Here is a 22,767-nt window from a genome sequence, read left to right as displayed (position 1 = left end):
CCGGAGCCGTCCCCAGGAACCAGTCGCCCAGCCGAGAAGGATCGGCCGAGGCCGATGGAGTAACCTCCAGGCCGATCCCCCTGGCGGCTCGGAGGAGCATAGCCGAGAGCTCGGAGTCTGCCTCCGACGGAGCAGCAACCGCGGAGGGGCGCCGCGCCGCCGGAAGAGCGTCCTCACCCCCTGACTCTCCCTCTGACGCAGCGTCAGACATCTCTTCCTCCTGAGGAGCGCCAAAGGAGACGCCCAGCCCGGCTGGCGGGGAGGCGTACTGCTTTGGCATCTCGACGGGGGTATGCTGGCGGGCGGAAGACCGCAGGGCTTTTGGAGCCGGCGGAACGTTCGGCACCGTGACTCGAAATTCCCCCTCGTGCCTCGCCACAGCGGCGGAAAAATTCCGCAGGCCGTGGGGCGCGAAGGGGGGCCTGCCCGCGAGCGAGCGGCGAGTCCTCAGCATTCCCATGGTCATGCTTTCGCAATGAATGCATGAACCATCCGTGAAAGCTGCCTCAGCATGTTCGATGCCCAGACATGTGAAGCAGCTTTCATGTCCGTCCAGTGAGGTGAGGAAACTGTCACACCCAGAAGCGCACGGCCGGAAAGCCATTCTGAAAAGAACGTCTTTACACAGCCGTGAGAAATTGCTCTTTTAGTCCCGGTCTGCCCAGGGAGGAAACCGCGGCACCACTGTGCACTCAATGGGGCTTGCTCGCTGGAACGCAGGAGGCTTTTATGGCCGTGAAAACGGCCGCCCGCGGGACCCCGCTGGCGGCGCCGAGAAATTCACTCTTTCAGCTTTTGTTGCTCTTTTTCGATCGGCGCACACCAGCAGAGAAGTGCAGCAGGAACGTGAAGTTCTTCTTCTTTTCTAGGAGAAGCAAAAGGCTTGAGCATGAAGGCTCTGAAAGCGAAAGTCTGTTTGAGTGATGCGCGCCGCCATCTTATATACCCGTATGTACGGGGGAGTGGCCGACGCGCACGTCCACTCGCCAATTTGCAATTGGCCTTTTTATATAAGGCTCAGAGATGATCGGTCTCTCAGGCGAGATCCCATGTAACGTCGAAGTGATTCGACTGAAGGGGAACAAACTCATCCTGATAATCCCAAATGAATTACAGTCAAATCAAAATTTAGTCAGACACCTTCAAAATTTCTCACATTATCAGTTTATTTGCTATAGTTTAGATAGAAAATTGTAATGAAATATGACAAGAACTCAAGAGTTAAACTGTGTCACAAATTCTTCTTGATAATGCCAGGTATGTAACAAAACATGGTCAGGTCAAAGTGTCAAACCAAATTTTTGGTCCCAGTTTTTATCAGTTTTACTGGTAGTCCACTGTATGAATAATTTTTGGGTATAATATGTCACAGTTTACTTTATTTTGCTATCCTCACTTACATAATATAATATATAATAAACACAATGTGATTAACAATGATAGTGTTTATTGATAAGTCATCTTTTCTTCATGAATCTGAATAAAAAATATGAAATAATACAAAAATATTTAATATATTTTTGAAAATGAGATAATCCATCTGATCTTTACAGTTATTGAAACAGACTGGTTCTATTTATCTATAGGCTACTATTCTCAAAAAATATCCAGTTTTTCTTGAAAGCTCGCGTTTTTAATATCAATTATGCCTTTTTGTTCTTGCTGCCCTCTTTTTTAATATGTAGATTAAAATGTTGGTGCACTTACACTGATCAACAGCTATTTGCACTCAGTGCTGTTAGTGTTAACTAAAACTACAACTATTTCCACTATGTTTTCATTAATTGAAATGAAATATAAATATGAGAAATGTAAAACAAATTAAATGAAAATTAGACAAATTAGAAACTGATATACAGTGGTGGCCAAAATTGTTAGAACACTATTATTTTCACCTGCTAAAAATGGTTTTAAGTCAGTTATTTTTATCTTTTGCTGTAGTGTGTCAGTAGCAAATATCAGTTTACATTTCCAAACATTCATTTTGCCATTAATTGTAATAATCCCGCAAGATTATTGTTTGCACAAGGAGTCTGACAACAGCCAGTGCTCCACACAGAGATCTGATCTCATCATCATCATCATCCAGTCTGTCTGGAATGATGTGAAAAAACAGAACAGACTGAGACAGACTAAAGAAGAAGAATCCAAGATGCTTCAAGAAACCTACCTGCAAACTTACAGTACTGTTAAAAGTTTACTTGTATAAAAATGCTGTAAAATGTTGTTGTAAAATGACAGAATGCTGTCAAAAATAATGTCTTTATCAATGAACTTCTAATAACTCAATTAAGTCAACATTTGGTGTGACCATCCTTCACGTTTAAAGCAGCTTTTGCCCTAGGTGCACTTGCGCATAGTTTTCTTAGGTAGCTTTGCAGGTAGATCTCTTGAAGCACCTCAGAGACGTTAACCCAGTTCTTCTTATGCAAACAAAAATTTAACTGGATTATTACAATTAATGGCAAAATGAATGTTTGTCGGAATGTAAACTGATATTTCCTACTGACACACGGCAGCAAAAGATAGAAATAACTGACTTAAAACCATTTTTAGTTGGTGAAAATACTAGTGTTCTAATAATTTTGGCCACCACTGTAAAAGTACTACTGAACCTAAAATCAAAAAAGGTAAATAGAAAAATGTAAAAAAAAAAACGCACCTAAAATGAATTAAATTAAAACAGAAAATATAAATGTTAAAGCTACTTCAAGATATGAATAGATATTGTAATAGTATACAAATAATACTCAAATTAAATGTTTGTATTTAAATATTAGTATACAAGTAGTACTAAAATAACAAATTTGCATCCCACAAAATTCCATGTGATTAGGTCAGATATCCAGTGGATTATTAAGACATACACAGCTGTATCTACTGTATTTCTAAACTGTATTAAACTTAAAAATAGATATATTTATTTTAAAAATATGCCTATTTTATGTTATCCTGTTGTATACCTCCTGGTAGCACTACACACTTCACACTTTGAGGACCACTGAGTGAAAACTCTAACCACATTAACAAGATATTGTCACAAAGCAGCTGGATGAGAATATGTTTCTGTGTGTGTGTTACAGGAAGCGAGGAGTGTTCCAGAATCGTACCCGCCGCTGCCGAAACAGGAGCTGGTGGAGAGCAGCCTTCTACAGAAACATGTGCTGGAGCTGGCGGCCATGTTGGACGTGCAAAACCTCTTCTCTGATGGCATGTTGGATAACTATTGACCACATGGTGGCACCATGCCAACCTGCAGACACACGCTCATGCCCATACACACGCATACACAAGTTGTAGGTAGTTTCTTCTGAATAAGATAGTTGTTTAACCTAATCTCATTAGATCTAGATAGTTTAATAACTACTCAACAGAAAATATCTCATCTTTGTGGGCAGATATTTACGATTTGTCGAGTTCACATGTATTTTTAGATTTTAAGGAGCTACACACACACACACAGACACACACCCATCGTTGCTCCCAACATACAGGAAAATTTACTACATGCATGTACCGTATGAGTGGATGAGCGCAGGCACACGGGCGTTCAGACCTGTCGAGGGCAGCTATCGCCGCTTTTGATGGTGATAAGAGAGCACAAGATGATGACTCGAGAAGACTTGGAAACATTTTTTATGCGAATTGGTGTAAGTCCAAGAAGATTCTTCCAAAAAAAGATGAGCCTACGGCTTTGGCAAAACACGTTTTGGAAAAGGAAGTTTGTTTTCCTTCTCAACAACTTTGCCTCTGCAACGTTTACACTTTTTCCATAGGGAGCGTGTTGCATGTTTGCATTTCTTTGCTCCGTCTTGGCATTTAGTTTGTTTTCGTTCATTAAAACGTGTTTGTTTTTTAAATTCCGCTGACTTTTAGAAGGAGGTCCACCGCGCTGTGCCTCTTTTGGGTTATTTTGGTCATCAGCTAATTTATTAACGCTGCCTCGACACCAGAATCTCCATTTTTATCGAGCGTTTCTTCAAAAGACATTCTTTTTAGCATGCCTCGGTAGTGTGGTAAGCCCATACTCGCATAGCTGATGTAATAACCTAATGTCTTATTCCATGTGTGCAGTGGACACCAATAGCCAACAGAGTTCTCTTTTATAGTGTCACAGAGACGTACAGGCGTACTCCTGTACATAAGTACAAATTTTGTGTACATATCTATATATAAATCTATATAAATATATGTATAGTTCTATAAGAAGTCAATGTGATGCAGAGAAGTGTTCTGTCTGGGTTGTTCGTCGTGGCAGATCTGTGAAAAGATGACCCTCTGCATGTGACAGGGGCAGTGTTCTTTTGTCTAATCTGTGAACGGACCATGCCACTGTCTCAACTGCGCACCCTCCCGCTGCTTCACACGAGTGCAGTCAGCTGACATTCCAAGGATCATGGCATAAGAGCGTCCCTCTTTCACAACCCCATCTGTCTCAAGGACAAGTGCACTGCGTCGGTCTAATACGAAGTGATGTGATCAGTGTTTCGTTCGTTTCATTTCGTCATGATGTTGATAACAGTTACAATAATAGCCTTGCACTTTACTTGCACTATTTAAGTTTCGATTCTGATGTTATTTATTGTGCTGTTAGCAAGAGGCATGTCTGATCATTCCGTTTTGTCGCGCTTGGCAAATAGCTTATCATTTCCTCCGTCTGTGATCTGTGTTAGAAAACGCCACACTTGGCGACTGATTTTTCAGCGTTTACAGACTTTTCCCCGAACTGCAGGTTTTATCGTGGCCATTTGAATGGGACCAAAAGATTCTTGCATGTGAAGAGCACAATGTCCCATCTCTCTGTCTCTAGTTTAGATATTTTTTGCACATAGCTGCTTCTGCTGGTGTATTTTTTTTTAATAATCCTCTTGTATAAAAAGAGAGAGGTTTGCTATCGAACAAATCACTGCCAAACAGAATCAACCTTCACATGGAATATCCACTGCCCAAATTAAGCAGACAACTGAGTTGTCTGTGCTCTTGCAGGCACAAATTGTTTCACGGCCTAGCTTTTTTTATTGTGTTGTTTTCGTTTGCCAAAAGGAGAAGGGCTGGATGGAGATGAAGAGGGAAACAGATGGTGGATGTCACTGTTTCCTTTCTGTCTAGTTGTCCGACCAGTTGTTTGACTGGTGGACTGTCAAATGTTTTTGCCTTATTTAATTTGTATTAGTAACTTTCCAGGAACCTATAAATTAACCCTGTACATTCTCGCTTGGACTGTCCCGGTATAGTGCTGTATTCACACCGCACCATTTAGCTGAGAGCACAGGGGTGAATACAGACTTGAAGCACTTAATATGTAAAACCTACCGACCTAAAATTTAGGGGGAAATGCAATACCCTTTTTAAAATCATTTTAACAAAGTGTTTTCTTACCAGTTGCCCGAGTTTCTGTATTGGATGCATGTTAATTAGCTGATCTGTTAAATGTTGTTGCCCCCCTGCTCCATTTTAATGCGATCTGTAAATGCGATCTGTAAATCCATGATTGGAAGGAACGGAAGAAAACCAAACTGCATTTGTTTTCTATTGTAAACACGGGGCCAGAAGGTGTAGTACGGGTGATTTCTACCAGTTCCTACTGTTGTGGGAGGGAACATTTTCAAAAGTGATGTAATGGTCAGAATACTCTTTCTTTATAAGTTAAGGGGTTCTAGAGTTGCTAGTTGAACATACTTGCATTGTCCAGTTGTCATGTGTTTTTAAATCACTAAACTGTTTTGTCTTATCTGTTGCCAAATTATATTTGATGTTTGTTGTTAAATGCAGAAAAAAAAGAATTCAGAAAAAAATGTGATGATACCAAAACATGCAAGCTTTTTGTTTTTAAGAATGCTATTTAAGAACATTAAAAAGTTTATGACTGTTTTGCTTAATTTGTGGTGTTCCTTCATCCTCAGTTACCCGGATACATGGCCATATTGGCGATACTCGGATGTAAACAACAGCATGCATTGCAGTTAATGTACTACTGAATATGTTGTTCTGCTAATTTATTCTGTCTAAACCATGAAAAAAATGTGTGGAAGCTGCTATATCATATAGAGGAGGACGTAGTTAACAGGAAAGGGTGCAATATTTTGACAAACTAAAGTTAATAGGTGGTAAACATACGTACAAGCAGTATTAATTAAGATATTAGTCTAATTTTTACCTACCTTACCAGAAATGATAAGAACAAACACTAATGTTGTCAAGATTCTTGCCCTGGAAATCCTGGTTCAGTTTGGCCAACCACAAATGCCTTTTGTTCCTCAGTTTTTTTGCACTCTTCTCCTTAATTTGTTATAACTTTTGGCAGTCTATAGTACCTCAGATGTTTTTCCTGGTCCAGCTGATTAGCACAGTCCAAAACATAACAATAATTGACATTTTCAGCAGCAATAATCAGCGAAATATGTGTTTCTTTGGTTCATTGGCATTGTTTAAGTGCCGCCAATATGGCAGATGACACGTCGTGAAAACACTCATGCAGTAAAAAATACATTGCAATTCGAAAATCTTTTCCTCTTTCCTAGTTAAAACACAAAATATACATGAATTAACATCAAAAAGTATTGCTTCAACCGCGGAAAGATATACTCACCCCCTTGTCATCCAAGATTCTTCAGTCGTGAAGAAATTATGTTTTTTGATGGAGTTCTATGGTTCCCCTCGAGTTTGAACTTCCAAAATGCAGTTTAAATGCAGCTTCAACGGTTCTAAATGATCACAACCGAAGAAGAAGTGTCTTATCTAGTGAAACGATCGGTTATTTTCTAAAAAAACATTTACAATTTATATACTTTTTAATCTCTAAACAAAGTACACACAGAGCTAGACAAAATGAGCATGTTAAGTTTAAAGGTATATAAACTGTCATTTTTTTTTTTAGAAAATAACAGATCGTTTTGCTAGATAAGACCCTTCTTTCCTCGGCTGTGATCATTTAGAGCCATTTGAAGCTGCATTTTGGAAGTTCAAACTCGGGGGCACCATAGAAGTCCATTATATGAAGAGAAATCCTGAAATGTTTTCCTCAAAAAACATAATTTCCTTACGACTGAAGAAAGAAAGACATGAACCTCTTGGATGACAAGGGGGTGACATTATCTGTACATTTTTTGTTCTGAAAGTGAACTACTCCTTTAATGACAGAATTTTCATTTCTGGGTGAACTATCCCTTTAAATGCTATTTTTTAAATCAAATTTCAGAATTAATATTTATTTTTAAATCCAAAATCCTATATAGTTTTGCAATTAGAGCTGAGTAGATTACTTTTTTATATTGTAATCCGTTACTGATTCCAAATTACATGACACAAATTGTAGTCAGAAATGTAATCTATTACATTACACATTTTAGGTAATGTAATCAGACTACTTTTTATTACTTTTGACCTAACTTGTTTATCACAGTAATTTTAAATAGGACAAGAGTAAGAAAATATATGCCATTTGTTGTAATTGTAAATGTTGTAACAATATGAAGCGCATTAAACATTATGTTATGAACATGCAAATGCAATCCTATTTTATTTTAAAATGCTATTGTGTGAATAATATATAATCATGTAATCAACAAAAAAGTAACTGTAGTCTGATTATGAGTATTTTGAAAATGTAATTGATCTAATTACAAGTTTTTTATTTTATTTTTTGAAATCTGGTTACGTAATGCAGATTACATGTAACCAGCTCTGGTTGTAATGCTAGAAGCATTTGAACCATTGATTTCTGTTTTTTTGTATTTTGATGAACTTTATATAATAGACCATGTGTGATCTTGGACCACAGTTAAATAGTCATAATGGTCATTTTTTTGAAATAGAGATTTATACATAATCTGAAAACTGCTCAGCTTTCCACTGATGTATGGTTTGTTAGGATGACAATATTTGGCCAAGATACAACTATTTGAACATCTGGAATCTGAGAGTGCAAAAAAATATTGAGAAAATCACTTTTAAAATTGTCCAAATTAAGTTCTAAGCAATGCATGTTACTAATAAAATATAAACTTTTGATATATTTATGGTAGGAAATTGATCATTTTGACCCATACAATGTATTGCTGGCTATTGCTACAAATACACTTGTGCTACTTACGACTGGTTTTGTGGTCCAGGGACACATTTATCAGCCAGATTTTTTAACATCCGTGCATCCCTTATTAAGTCTGAATTGCAAAACTCCTCACATACTCAAATACCCAGGAGTACAAACACAAATATTAGATTCAGTGAAAAACATCTGACATTTTTATATGCGCTATATTTATAGCTCCCGGTCTCTCTTCCTTCAATGGCATCCCAGAGGAACCGGTCTTGGCATGATAGAAGTTATCAGTAGCACATCCTTCAGAATACTATAAAGACCCTTTATCTTCATTTCCTGATATGTATTATCTTAATTACCCTGCCCTTCCTGCTTCTGAAGGTCACCGATAGAGCTGTCAAACGGGGTAGGCATGACTGTGGTACAGTATTACCATTTCATCACAGGGCCAGTCAGGTTAAATACATGGTCATACTCCACATGAATACTGCATTAAAAGTAAATCAAACACAAATGACGACATAAAGGAGATCCATTTACTTTATTGTAGCAGGCACTTTACAATGATCCCCACTCTACCCCTTTGGTGTACATCACTGGTTCCATTATTAAATCTCTGCACAAAAACAAAACAAAAGAGCATGGGACCAAAGATGTGAAATAAAATAAGAAAATAAAACATTGATTAAATCTAACTTTTTTTTTTTTTTTTTAGCACAGAAAACACCTCAAATCCAGTACCAACCGTATATACTATGTCACTTTTGCGGCTCTCACTCACCTGCTCTTAAATATGCAGTATCCTATATTCACCATGTTACTCTTAGCACATACACCGGGATTGTTTTATCTGCCACAGTACATTTTTCCCCCACTCAAACCCATTTTGGATTTAAATCTTTTTGATGCCAGTATATCATAGAATAATTTATGATATACTGGCATATGAACATTACTTCACTTTTACACAAGCAAATTGTTTCTCTGTCGTTTACAGTTCATAGTTTTTTTCCTCATCAAGACAGTAGCATTCAAAACGACGGTCTTTTCTTCTTTCCTTTAAGCAACAGGCGAACCTGCCTCGTATCCTCTGCATCTCTTAGCGTCCCTGTTTCTAGATTCAGTCAGGTAGTCATACAGTCTTCCTGGCTGTCAAAACACGAACAATAGAGCCTAGTCCTCCAATGGCAAATGCCTGTTATAAAAGAGAAAGAAATCCTTTTATGTTCCATAAAAAATGAGTATTATTTCATTGTTTTTCTAAAACAAAATGGCACTTCACATATTCTTTATAGCAAGGGTTTACCTTTTCATGCCACTGCAGTAATATGGCACTGCTATTGTCTGTGGGTCTCTCAAAGCCTTTGTAGACATACTTCATGAGAAGATCGACTCCATTCTTGTCGAGAGATTTAACAGCGGGCTCTATGTCGCTGCTCCTAAATGATGTCAAAACCTTCAATACCACAACCAGAGCTCTTTCCTGAGAGAATGAAAGACAGGAAAGATGCAATCATGCTTCATGCTTTATTCTGAGAAGTTCTTGTTAAAACGGTCTGTACCTTTATTGCTGGGTTCTTGCTGTTGATTGGAGGATTCCTAAGAGCAATATGAAAGGCTGCCATCATCTCCCCTGTGCATTAAAGCTGGTTAAGGAAGACATCAATAGCTCTGAACTGAAAAGGAACTTTGCATGAACTGACAATAGAAGTTCTTCAGATAAAGTTGTCTCAAACATATACACACACACTTAAGCCCATTTCTCAAAACAAGTGAATCTTTCAGACGATTGTCCAAACATTCAGATTGATTGTTTGGTACGCTGCAGCTGCCTGCCACTGCAACTGTCACATGCGCTCAATGAGAGACAGAGAGCCATGGCTATCCCAACTAGATTCATTTCAGTTTTTGAATTAGATGAGACATTAATATCAACTTTTAATCGAAGTATTCAAATTTTAGACGCTGTGACCTCAATATTAAAAATAGAAGGCCTCAACATAGAAGCAAAACAGAGAAAACTCCCAAGTCTCAAGTTGCTCATCTTCAGCGTCCTAGTGTTCCAGAAAAATTCGAACTTCTTGTCCCCAGATGTCCTTTTCTCATGCTGTGCCGAGGACGTTCCACTTAAGTTTGGGATAGCGTATCCAACAATGAATTTGTCTTTTTTAAAAGCACTGCAATATGGACTTCTCAATTTGAGTTGCAGTATAAAGGATTAAAGATTTTACAAGTTGAATGTCCATATGATTTAAACAGAGTTGTCAGAGATACTGTTACATTTACATTACTGCTTGATGATAAACTCGTCCCAAAATAGTCTCAAAGGACTATAAATGAGCATTAAAAAAGGTCCAATGATATTTCTATTCTGGGGAATTTATACAGAGCACTTGCCCACACATACATCAATATACATGTCAAGATTTTTTTTAAAGAAATTATTTTCTTTCTTGTTTTTTTTGTTGTTTTGTTTTAGGACACAATAAAGGGATAGTTCACACAAAAATGAAAATTCTGTCAGTGATTACTCAACCTTGTTGATCCAAACTGTAAGACCTCGTTCGTCTTTGGAACACAAATTAAGATATTTTTGATGAAATCAGAGCTTTCTGACCCTGAATAGACAGCAACACAACTACCAAGTTCAATGCCCAGAAAGGTTAAAACATTGATAAAATAGTCAAAACTTGACATCAGTTGTTCAACCGTAATGTTACGAAGCTATGAGAAAACGTAGGTGCACAAAGAAAGCGACTTTATTCAACAATTTCCTCTCTTCAAAGTTCATTCACAAGAGTTGAAGTGTTGTATTTGAGAATTGTTCAATTGTTTTTTTTTCTTTGTGAACAAAAAGTTTTTTAGTTTCATAACATTATGGTTGAACCACTGATGTCGCATTTTGACATTTATTTTATCGGTGCCCCTACTACCTTTCTGGGCCTTGAACGCGGTAGTACTATTGCCATCTCTGGAGGGTCAGAAAGCTCTCGGATTTAATCAAAAATAGGGCTGGACGATAAATCGAACGATATTGTGAGGCGCGTTTAGTCAATGAAGCCGATGCTTTGATTAGTAGTAAATCTCCATCACGTGTGTTCCGCTCAGGTTCCGCTGGAGCGGCAATTAATACACAGAGACGTAAATCTCTGACAAGCTACGCCAAATCACGCTCAAAATCGAATGCGAATCGAATGCGATTTTGAGCGCGATTTGGCATAGCTTGTCAGAGATTTACGCCTCTGTGTATTAATTGCCGCTCCAGCTAAACGCACGTGATGGAGATTTACTACTAATCAAAGTACCGGCTTCATTGACTAAACGCGCCTCACAATATCGTTCGATTTATCGTCCAGCCCTAATCAAAAATATCTTAATTTGCCTTCCAAAGGAGAACAAAGGTCTTACAGGTTTGAAACAACATAAGGGTGAGGAATTAGTGACAGAATTTTCATTTTTGGGTGAACTATCCCTTTGAGTTTGTCTAAAGTAACAGTAAAGACATTTGACAGTAAAGTGACAGTAAAGACATTTATAATGTTACAAAAGGTTTCTATTTCAAATAAATGCTGTTCTTTGTACTGTACTTTTTATTCATTAAAGAATCATGACAAAATATATCACTTTCCACAAAAATATTAAGCAGTTCAGCTAGTAGAAAACAGCTGTTTAACAGTTCAAAATTTATACAAATAAGAAATGTTTCTTGAGCACTAAATCAACATATTGAAAATGATTTCTGAAGGATCATGGGACACTAAAAAAACTGAAATGGCAGCTGAAAATGTAGCATTGCCACCACAGACATTAATTATATTACATTAAAAAAAACATAAAAAAGTTCACGAATCACAAATGTGGTAAAAGCAGGTACTGCCAGGGATTCATTCAAAACATCAACGAACTCAACAGGGACCAAGTAAGGCTCCTGTGGGACCTCTTGTTTTTCAAAGTGCAGCTCAGTGCTCTATAATAACACATTGCGGTTCAGCAAGATCAAGCTCTTTGCATTCTGCTCCACTGCACAGAAGTGCTGCTAAACAAGTCAAACGCTGATGCCTACCACAGCTGGACAGACCATCACCCTCAAAAGCTGCACATCTAGCCTGAGTGTCTCACATTAAAGGATAAAATATACACTACTGTCCATAAAGAAGGTTAAAGAGTGCTTATTACAGGTTTGAGGCTAAGCGAGAAACACTGGAACAGTGAATCTCCTATGTGAGAGTGCAAAAATGATTTGGCCTCACTGGCTTCAGCTGCTTCAACAGATACTATCAGCAGGAACCTACTAAACCAGGTACCACGGTAGAGCAGAGAGGAAGAGGAAACCCGATGCAAATCAGAGGTCTCCGGGCACAATAGGGGTGGAAAGTCCTGAGGTGACTGGCCTTAGAATTCAAAGTCAAATATTTTATTTCACATCCTGCCAGGGCCAAATCCCAACCTGTTACACAATGCAGAACGAGTAATAACAGCAGAATGATCACGTCATTGGCAACAACTCATCATCCAAAAACTAAAGGAGTGTACGTTTAGGCATATTTCACCTGTGAGCATTACTAGCACCATGGAGATCATAAACAAATAGAAATATTACAGAGACAATCATACCATTGTGCAACTCAGCCTATACAGTACAAGGAAACGAAAATGCTAACGTGACGATAGCGTGTGGATTCGCAACCACCTTAACAGGTTTATTATGCTGAGACAATGTGGATGACTGTTTGCTTCGAATGCCTATTATGAGTCAAACCTAATTAGAAAACTGTGACAGAGTGATGTATCGCAAATGTCAGACTGCTCTTGTTCTCAGCAAGACAGCAAAATGCTCTTGAGAAAAAGAAAGAGTACATTATATGTGACCCTGGACCACAAAACCAGGGTCAATTATTCAAAACTGAGATCTGAAAGCTTAATAAATGTAATGGAAAATTAAGTTTTGATATATTTATGGAAGTAAAAATATCTTCATGGAACATGATCTTTACTTAATATCCTAATGATTTTTGGCATAAAAGGAAAATCAATCATTTTGACCCATACAATGTATTTTGGCTATACCCGTGCTACTTAAGACACATATTATATAAAATAAAAGCAAAGTGTCACTTCAAATAAAGAGAAATGTTTCAATTCTTCTAAAAGCACAAGCTGCTAAAACAACAAGCATTTACACATCTGACATTTCTATTTTAACCCCATCAGGTGTCGAATGCAAATGAACCCTTTTAAACCCAGTGGTCACATCTGTGATCAAAATGTATTTAGAATCTCAATGGTCTAAAAACTATTTCTGATACACTATTTCACCCACAGTTGTCAACTGTAAATGAAAGCACAACCTGTTTTGATTTCATTTTTACATGGCAGTTGTAAAAAGTCACATGATCCAAGCTGTTTAATTCCAGTTCACCTCTCTAAAAGATCATTTCTGTCTTAAAGCTACATAAAAAGCATTTAAGATGGCATAATTCGATCTGTGAGATATTATGATCGCTCACTCTCATAAAAATATGATCAAAGGAATCATAAAAGTCACATTTGTGACCAGAAGGAAAACAGTCTCACTTTGAATAAGTAACTTATTCATTCACCTGATGTAATTTTACATTTCAAAGTACTCCTACATATTCCCCTCACAGCTGCCTTGGTCTAAAAACTATTGATTGTGACGTTCTCTTGGGTATTATTAAGCAATTTCAGCATTTACAGTTGTAAGCAAGAATAAACGCACTTTGTTTCAGTAACTTTTTTAAACTGTGCAACATTTGGAATTAAACTATACTCAATTTTTATACTCTAGAAACATTTCTTACCAATATCAGCGTTGAAAACAGTTAATATCTTTGTGGAAACAGTAATATATTTATATCAACTTAAAACCTATACCAAAGCACCGCTGCAGCTTAAATGAACTCAAAACAACACGCTGTTAAAATCTGTAAACAAAGCCGCACAATCATCACGTCATCGTGCCCGAGCACTGTACAGAGGCGCGCTCATGTCACCCGGGCTCACGTTCATGTCTCAATCCCTACTAAAGTTGAGCTCACATTAAAGGATATTGCCTGATAAGGTTGTCGACTTCCACCGCATCAGGTCCTTGCTGGTCGGCAGCCTCGTCGTGATCGTCCACGAATTTATTCTCGTCAAATTCATCAATGTCCAGCTTTCTGAAGCGCGAAGACAGCGTGTTCTTGGCCATCGGGGCCAGTGTCACTCAGCGGTCCCGTGTGCTGTAACAGTTCCCGTGCTCCGATGGGAGATTTCAGTCTCTGGTTATAGTCGGCGTCAGGAACACCACATTGAAGCGCATCCAAAGATGGACGAGTTGATTAGTCAAAGTGGGCTGCGTTCAGTGTGTTATACCGACTCACACCAGCACATGAGCTGTTTCAGTGTACCGATACACAGCCGCATATTTAATACGAAAGGTGTGATAGCAAAGCTTGAGTAGTACTGCCACCTGCTGAGTGGGAGTGTATGAAAGGATTTTACAGTTAAAGGGACTGTTCACACGGAATTCTGTCAATACTTACGAATATACCGGTAGCTAAAATCAAAACCAAAGACATTGTTTACTTTCTTTCTTTTTTATATATATACAGTGAAACTGAATTTTATCAGTTTGTATCTGATGCGTCGTGGTACTCTTGTAAACAAACGTCAAAAAATGACACGGAAAAAGAGGAAATTGAATAAGTAGTCATTTTTGTTTTCTATGCACACAGAAAGTATTCTCGTAGCTTCTTAACACTACGGTTGAACCACTGATGGCAGATGGACTATTAATGATGTTCTTACTACTTTTCTAAACCTTGAACGTGTCAGTTGCATTGCTGTCTATGCAGGGTCAGAAAGCTCTTGGATTTCATTAAAAATATCTTAATTTGTGTTCCGAAGATTAACAAAGGTCTTAAAGGTTGAAAACGACATGAGGGTGAGAATTATTGACATAATTTATTTATTTATTATTTTGGGGTGAACTATCCATTTTAGTAAAGCAAATGGCTCTATTTCATCTTCCTTTTCCATAAGAATTATTTTATTTGTTTATTTTGGAAGTTTCTTTTAGTTAGTAAACAAACAAAACTTTTGACTTTTTTTTTCTTTAATTTAATGAAACATTACTTAAAATTCCAAAATTGTATAACTGGGTAACTAAAAAATATGGGTCTGCGTGGTTTCCCACTGGACACAATTGTGACTGACACAGACAGAGCAATTGTTTGAATTAATTAAAATATTATATTAATCAAATATGGTAGTTTTATGTGTATTATGACATTTTTTTTTTAAAGTCTCTTCTGCTCACTAAGCCTGCATTTATTTGACCCAGAATAAAGCAAAAGCAGTAATATATTGTCAAATATTTTTCCTATTTAACTGCTTTCTATTTGAATGTATTTTAAAATGTTATTTATTCCTGTGAGCAAAGCTAAATTTTCAGCATCATTACTCCAGTCTTCAGTGTCACACATGATCCTTCAGAAATCATATAGGCTGATTTTTTGCTTAAGAAACATTTACTAGTATTATTATTATCAATATTTAAAACAGTTGAGTACATTTTTTACAGGATTCTTTGATTAATAGAAAGATCCAAAGATCAGCATTTATTTGAAATAAAAAGCTTTTGTAACATACACTATACCATTCAAAAGCTTGGAGTATAATTTTTTCTTTTGTAAAGAAATTATAGAAATTAATACTATTATTTAGCAATGCTGCTTTAAATTGATCAAAAGTGATGATAAAGACATTTTTATGATACAAAATTTTCTATTTCAGATAAATGCTGTTCTCCTGAACTTTCTATTCAACAAAGAAAAAATCTAGTTGGCTGTTTTCAGCATAATTATAAATGTTTTTTGAGCAGCAAATCAGCATATTAGAATGATTTCTGAAGGATCATGTGACTGGAGTAATGATGCTAAAAATACAGCTAAAAATCACAGGAATAAATAACAATTTAAAATATATTCAAATAGAAAACAGTTATTTTTAAATATTAAAAATATTTAAAATGTTTACTGTTTTTGCTGTACTTTGGATCCAATAAATGCAGGCTTGGTGAGCAAAAGAGACTTCTTTAAAAAACATTAAAAATCTTATTGCTACAAACTTGACTGGTAGTGCAGTTAAAATCAACACTCAAAATACATTTCAGTCTCAAACGTAAACGTGTTGTAAGGTGGCGTTTGATCACTAGAGGGTGACATACGTCACTTAATTCTGAGTCTGCGCAGCCGGTGTGTTGTTTCCGCCATATTGAACTGCTCACAGCAGGAACATGTCTTTAATCGAACCCGGGGTCTAGAAGTCATATTGGTATATGTATTTTTAGTTAATCAACGGTTTTCAGTTAAGTCTGGTTTGTAGAGTTTGCTACACAGAGAGCAATGGGGAAAAGATACTATTGCGACTACTGTGACCGCAGTTTTCAAGACAACATGCACAACAGAAAGAAGCACCTAAACGGCGTCCAGCATCACCGGGCGAAAAAAGCCTGGTTTGACAACTTCAGAGGTACTCAAATTTAATTAACAAAGCAGTAGCAAGCTGTTAAACAATTCCATTGAGATAAATCACGTTTTTAATTTCTATTAACAGACGCTGCCACACTTTTGAATGAAGAGCGGACAAAGGAGCCCTGCAGAAAGTTTCTCCAGACAGGTGAGAAATATGACACAGGAAGCCGCACGCTGTTTTTCTTGTTTAATGTAATTTCTCTTCTATTATGAATCTGATAAGTTTGCTTCCTCTTATTATCTTTCAGGACAATGTGTATTTGGAACAAGCTGTCGTTTTTCACACATGTCTGAGAGACATATGAAGATGCTGGAGCAAAAGATTGATGGTGAGGTGCTACAGCATTGAGCAGCTGCTGCTTCTTATGTCGTTTAGATGTATCATTGATCTTTAAGTCATAGTTTACTTAGAAAGCAAATCCTAATGCTGACAGCTGTTGGCATACACATGGAAATTTTCACAGTTTGTTAAACTGAGCACATTTTGGCAATTTCCTGTCAGATGAAAAGCGGCAGAAGGAAGACCCTGACCAAGATGGATCATCCGCTAAGCGCAGCATTGATGAATGGCTCTCCAGAAGAGAGAAGAAACTGGCTGCGTTGACATCAGGAAGGTACTTAATGCGGGATACTGCACAGAATGATGATTTGCAAAAGCTGGAATGTTTCCAATAAGTTTTTCATTCACTTAGATGGGTTATTTTTACTTTAATGTTGGCAAATGATCGCTTATCTTACTCACATTGAACTCACAATTCACATTCTACCGTAAGTAACGATGCTTATGTTACCTGTTGTTTGGGGTTTAGTATTATACCAACTGCAGAGACAAAACAACCCATTTCATATTATGATTGAACATGTTGCTTAACCTAATGGATGAAGAATTCCAGCTGCTTAGGTGCAAGAGCATTCAAAATGCATGAGAAGTCTTGTTTTAGAGGTCACCCTGACGCACATTAAAATGAGATGCCTGCAGCTTACAGCTGTGTCATTTGCATAATTACCTGCATATAGGCTCCAGTGGTAGAGAAAACACACATATGCTCTTGAGCTCAGCAGTGACCTGTTACTCCTTGTATTTTCAGAGTTTTAAAGATGGAAGAGGAAGAATGTGCTGAAAACATTGAGATACCTCCATATTTGCTGTCTATTCCAGATCTTCCTCCATCTCTTCATCCCCCACCAACTGGTGGTTGGAGAGTGAAACTACACAACGAATGGGGTTGAAATGTAGCCTACTACTAAAAGTATTTTTGAATTATTCTTTTTTTTTTCAAGACCATGCTGCTACCTACACTACCAGGCAAAAGTTTTTGAACAATAAAATTTTTAATGTTTTAAAACAAGTCTCTTCTGCTCACCAAGCCTGCATTTTATTGATCCATAGTGCAGCAAAAACTTATTTTTACCATTTAAAAATAACTTTTCTATTTGAATGTGTTTTAAAATGTAATTTATTCCTGTGATTTCAATGCTGAATTTTTAGCATCATTACTCCAGTTATATGATCCTTCAGAATCATTCTAATATTCTGATTTGTATCTATATTTATTTTGTAATAATATTTTCATCAGAGAATCCTAAAAAAAGTACTCAACTGTTTTAAATATTGATGATAATAATAATAATAAATATTTCTTGAGCAGAAAATCAGCATATTAAAATGATTTCTGAAGGCCCATGTGAAACTATGCTTAAAATGTAGCTTTAATTACAGGAATAAATTACATTTTAAAATATATTTAAATAGAAACCATTTATTTTAAATGGTAAACATATTTTAAAAAATGTACTGTTTTTGCTGTACTTCGGATCAAATAAGTGCAGGCTTGGTGAGCAGAAGAGTCTTCTTAAAAAACATTAAAAGTCTTACTCTTCAAAATCTTTTGACTGGTAGTGCATTATCATTACAAAGTATTTTAATGCGATTATTTTAAGGAATAGTTTACTATTCCATTTGCTGAACGTTTACTCACCCTCAGGCTGTCCAGGATGAGGATAATTTAGTTTGGTCCATGTAATGTTCTCATCTATATCTTGAATGGCCTGAGGGTGAGTTTACATTTTCAGCTAATTTCCCTTTTTCGGCAAATGTTTCATAAAGGGAGAACAATGTGCATATTTGCATCAAATTGTAATGCAATACAAGTCGAGGTGTTTGGTAAAAGAAAATGCAAACGTGTATGGCTTAAAAATCATGTTTTGTATGAAAAAACAAGTTGATATTGCAGACAGTTCATAGAAATCCAGTGCAATAAATTTCATAATGTGGACTTATACTTTGTGTGAGTGAAAATTTGAAAATTTAGTACATTTTAAAGTTAAATTCTTTTATATAATGCACTTTGAGAGTTCAAAATTAAGAGCTTCAACCCATGTTCTTAACTAAGAAAACTTAAGTCAGAAAAAAGTAAGTGAATTGACTGAAAAAAAGGGCTCTTTTTAGTTGTGGTATACTGTCTCAGTCAAAAGTACAGAGTTGTGGCCAAAAGTTTTGAGAATTACATAAATATTGGAAATTGGAAAAGTTGCTGCTTAAGTTTTTCTAATAGCAATTTGCATATACTCCAGAATGTTATGAAGAGTGATCAGATGAATTGCATAGTCCTTCTTTGCCATGAAAATTAACTTAATCCTGAAAAAAAAACTTTCCACTGAATTTCATTGCTGTTATTAAAGGACCTGCTGAGATCATTTCAGTAATCGTCCTGTTAACTCAGGTGAGAATGTTGACGAGCACAAGGCTTGGAGATCATTATGTCAGGCTGATTCGGTTAGAATGGCAGACTTGACATGTGAAAAGGAGGGTGATGCTTGAAATCTTCTGAAATGTTCTTCCATTGTTAACCATGGTGACCTGAAAAGAATCGCGTGCAGCCATCATTGCGTTGCATAAAGGATATTGTGGCTACTAAGATTGCACCTAAATCAACAATTTATAGGATCATCAAGAACTTCAAGGAAAGAGGTTCAATTCTTGTTAAGGGCGTCCAAGAAAGTCCAGCAAGCGCCAGGATCGTCTCCTAAAGAGGATTCAGCTGCGGGATTGGAGTGCCACCAGTGCAGAGCTTGCTCAGGAATGGCAGCAGGCAGGTGTGAGCGCATCTGCACGCACAGTGAGGCCAAGACTTTTGGAAGATGGCCTGGTGTCAAGAAGGGCAGCAAAGAAGCCACTTCTCTCCAAAAAAAAAAACATCAGGGACAGATTGATCATCTGCAAAATTTTGGCGAATGGACTGCTGAGGACTGAGGCAAAGTCATATACTCAGATGAAGCCTCTTTCTGATTGTTTGGGGCATCTGGAAAAAGGCTTGTCCGGAGAAGAAAATGTGAGCGCTACCATCAGTCCTGTGTCATGCCAACAGTAGAGCATCCTGAGACCATTCATGTGTGGGGTTGTTTCTCATCCAAGGGAGTGGGCTCACTCACAATTTTGCCCAAAAACACAGCCATGAATAAAGAATGGTACCAAAACACCCTCCAACAGCAACTTCTTCCAACAATCCAACAACAGTTTTGCGAATGCATTTTCCAGCACGATGGAGCACCGTGCCATAAGGCAAAAGTGATAACTAAGTGGCTCGGGGACCAAAACGTTGAAATTTTGGGTCCATGGCCTGGAAACTCCCCAGATCTTAATCCCATTGAGAACTTGTGGTCAATCCTCAAGAGGCGGGTGGACAACCAAAAACCCACTAATTCTGACAAACTCCAAGAAGTGATTATGAAAGAATGGGTTGCTATCAGTCAGGATTTGGCCCAGAAGTTGATTGAGAGCATGCCCAGTCGAATTGCAGAGGTCCTGAAAAAGAAGGGCCAACACTGCAAATACTGACTCTTTGCATAAATGTCATGTAATTGTCGATAAAAGCCTTTGAAACGTATGAAGTGCCTGTAATTATATTTCAGTACATCACAGAAACAACTGAAACAAAGATCTAAAAGCAGTTTAGAAAAGCAGTGAAAACTAATATGTGTGTCATTCTCAAAACTTTTGGCCACAACTGTACATTCACACTATTGTATTAGGAACCCAAACAAATTAGAATATAATAATAATATTAATAATAACAACATTTTTATATTATTGTTATTCCTATGAAAGTAATAGCCATATATTGTAAAACAATTGATTTATAAAATAAATGAAAATGAATATTTCATAGGTATATTATTTTTGCTTTACACTATAGTTAGAAATTACAATACTTCTTTCCTAATTTCTACACTTGAAAGAGATATTTTGAATTTGGACTGCAGTAATGTTACCCATTTAAACCGCTAGCTGTCAGCAAATTATACTGCTCTTTTATTTTGATGGAAACTGCAGTAGAGCTTTTATTTTGACTGAAAACTCCAGCTTCGGTGAGAACTTGCTTACAAAAACGCATCTCTCTACAAATCTAGTGAAACAAGTTCACTTGATTCACTGTAAACTGAGCCGTTCTGAGGCGCAGAAAACACCGGATCACGAGCTGATTGCCTCAACGAATGCATACTTCATTTTGAAATGCACAGCAAAAACAGACTTGATGAAGGCATTAAGCCATATTGTGCTTGTAGTTTTAGTTCATTTGGCGATTTATGTTAGAATAAGAAGTTTAAAATATATTTTAAAAACTATACTTTATACTTAGACAGCAAATAAAAGCAATCAATCTAGAAGCTGACCCTGTTTCTAAGCTAAATGTTAGACTATGGAGAGAGTTCTTGTTTTTGTCTGCCTTGTTTGTCAGTGGTTTCGATTAGGGATGCTCATTTCGGTTAATTTTCCTGACCGACAACCGCTGCTCGTTATCCGATCATTAACCGTTAACTGATAAAATTAGAATAATAAATTCGTTTAAAATAAAAATAGAATGCACGAGTATCTGTGATGATACATAAAAATACAAGCAAATATTTTATTTTAACGTTCAAACAGCAGCATACAGAGCAACAACAAAAACTGCATTCATATACTCAAATTATCACGCATGAACAGCGCTTCTGAGAACAGAGAAAATCAGAATGAAAAACAAAGAATAATATAAATAGGCCTACACTAAATATGTATAAAAACTACCTAATTAAGATGACAAAACTAAAACACACTGAATCTTTCTATGCGCTTTGAAGAAAGGTACCGGTCTTGTTCTTCTCGTCGGACATAAAAACATATAGCAGGCCAGCTTATACCTCAGTTTTTAACATGTGGACATGCTGTACGGATAGACTGGGACGCTGTCTGTTAACGCTTAGATCCGTGACAAAAACACTTCACAAAAATCCTTTCAATTTGCGGTTCGGGTCTTTTCATCCACTAGTCATATGTGGAGAAACGTGTTTTCACCGCGTTCAATAGCCAATCACAGACATTACTGTTGATTACATTATAGCAATGGCCAATCAGAGGCGGCTATGTTACGATCCTCTCACCACTCAAAGTGCCGGTTTCAGTTCTGCTGAATTCTATACCTCCACGAACTCTCTCATTAAAACAAAGAAAGTGTAGACATGATGTAAATAAGAGATTCATTGTACAGTGTAAAGGTTATTTTATTACTTTTTATTAACTTTGTGAGATTGCGATTAACGTTAACTACAGTAATGTATGAGTGACAGCTTTCCAGTGATTGTAAGGGGAGCGCGCACTTTTTAGACTATAATTAATTCAGAATTTGAATACATTTATTCATGGATTCACTCTCTGATAACCCAATATCGCCATTGCCATCATGTTGCATAGGCTACTTACACAAGATACACAAACTAAGAGAAGGTAAAGCAGGTGCTTACTCAACGAAATATGTCTGGACAGCCGCACTTTTACATTATTTTTTCTTTCACCATGCAGCAATCTATATATATATATATATATATATATATATATATTTATATTTATATTTATTTAATAATAATAATTATTATTATTTTTTTTATTTTTTTTAACCGTTTAACTGATAGTAATAATCGGTTAAAATTCTTACTGACGGTTAACGGTTAAACGGTCAATATGAGCATCCCTAGTTTCGATTGAAATTCAGATGAGGGAAGCGTTTTCAATTTAGTCCTGATTGCTTGTCGCGGGGATGTTTTGTGCTGTTAGCTTGCATGGCCTTGGTGAATTCCTCTTGTCTGCACTGATGAATGTTACACTTGACTGGGATGCATTACATTTGCAGGCTTGGTGATGAAAGGTCTTAT

The 22,767-nt window shown here is 37.0% G+C and overlaps 3 protein-coding genes across 5 annotated transcripts in view; 2 read left to right on the top strand and 1 right to left on the bottom strand.

The window, feature by feature from the left end:
- Positions 1-5,879, top strand: part of scai (suppressor of cancer cell invasion) — a 61,269-nt gene extending 55,390 nt beyond the window's left edge. For all 3 annotated transcript variants that reach the window (XM_073839774.1, XM_073839775.1, XM_073839773.1), the window contains exon 18: positions 3,084-5,879. In XM_073839774.1, the coding sequence (XP_073695875.1) occupies positions 3,084-3,230 (147 nt within the window). In that variant the 3' untranslated portion in view covers positions 3,231-5,879. The remainder of the gene's footprint in view (positions 1-3,083) is intronic.
- A 2,684-nt stretch (positions 5,880-8,563) lies between these two features.
- Positions 8,564-14,482, bottom strand: arpc5lb (actin related protein 2/3 complex, subunit 5-like, b). The gene is made up of 4 exons (XM_073840401.1): positions 14,113-14,482; positions 9,604-9,676; positions 9,348-9,524; positions 8,564-9,236 (listed from the first exon to the last, which is right to left on the bottom strand). Exons 1-4 carry the CDS (start codon positions 14,250-14,252, stop codon positions 9,174-9,176), a joined length of 453 nt encoding a protein of 150 aa, XP_073696502.1. The 5' UTR covers positions 14,253-14,482; the 3' UTR covers positions 8,564-9,173.
- A 1,822-nt stretch (positions 14,483-16,304) lies between these two features.
- On the top strand, positions 16,305-18,858 carry zmat5 (zinc finger, matrin-type 5). The gene is made up of 5 exons (XM_073841165.1): positions 16,305-16,576; positions 16,661-16,723; positions 16,827-16,907; positions 17,081-17,192; positions 17,667-18,858. Exons 1-5 carry the CDS (start codon positions 16,450-16,452, stop codon positions 17,806-17,808), a joined length of 525 nt encoding a protein of 174 aa, XP_073697266.1. The 5' UTR covers positions 16,305-16,449; the 3' UTR covers positions 17,809-18,858.
- Positions 18,859-22,767: the final 3,909 nt, after the last annotated feature.

Source organism: Garra rufa, chromosome 5, assembly GCF_049309525.1.
Source record: "Garra rufa chromosome 5, GarRuf1.0, whole genome shotgun sequence".
NCBI classification, from domain to species: domain Eukaryota; kingdom Metazoa; phylum Chordata; class Actinopteri; order Cypriniformes; family Cyprinidae; genus Garra; species Garra rufa.
Note: the sequence above shows the minus strand (reverse complement) of the source record. Positions and strands in the feature narration are given on the sequence as shown.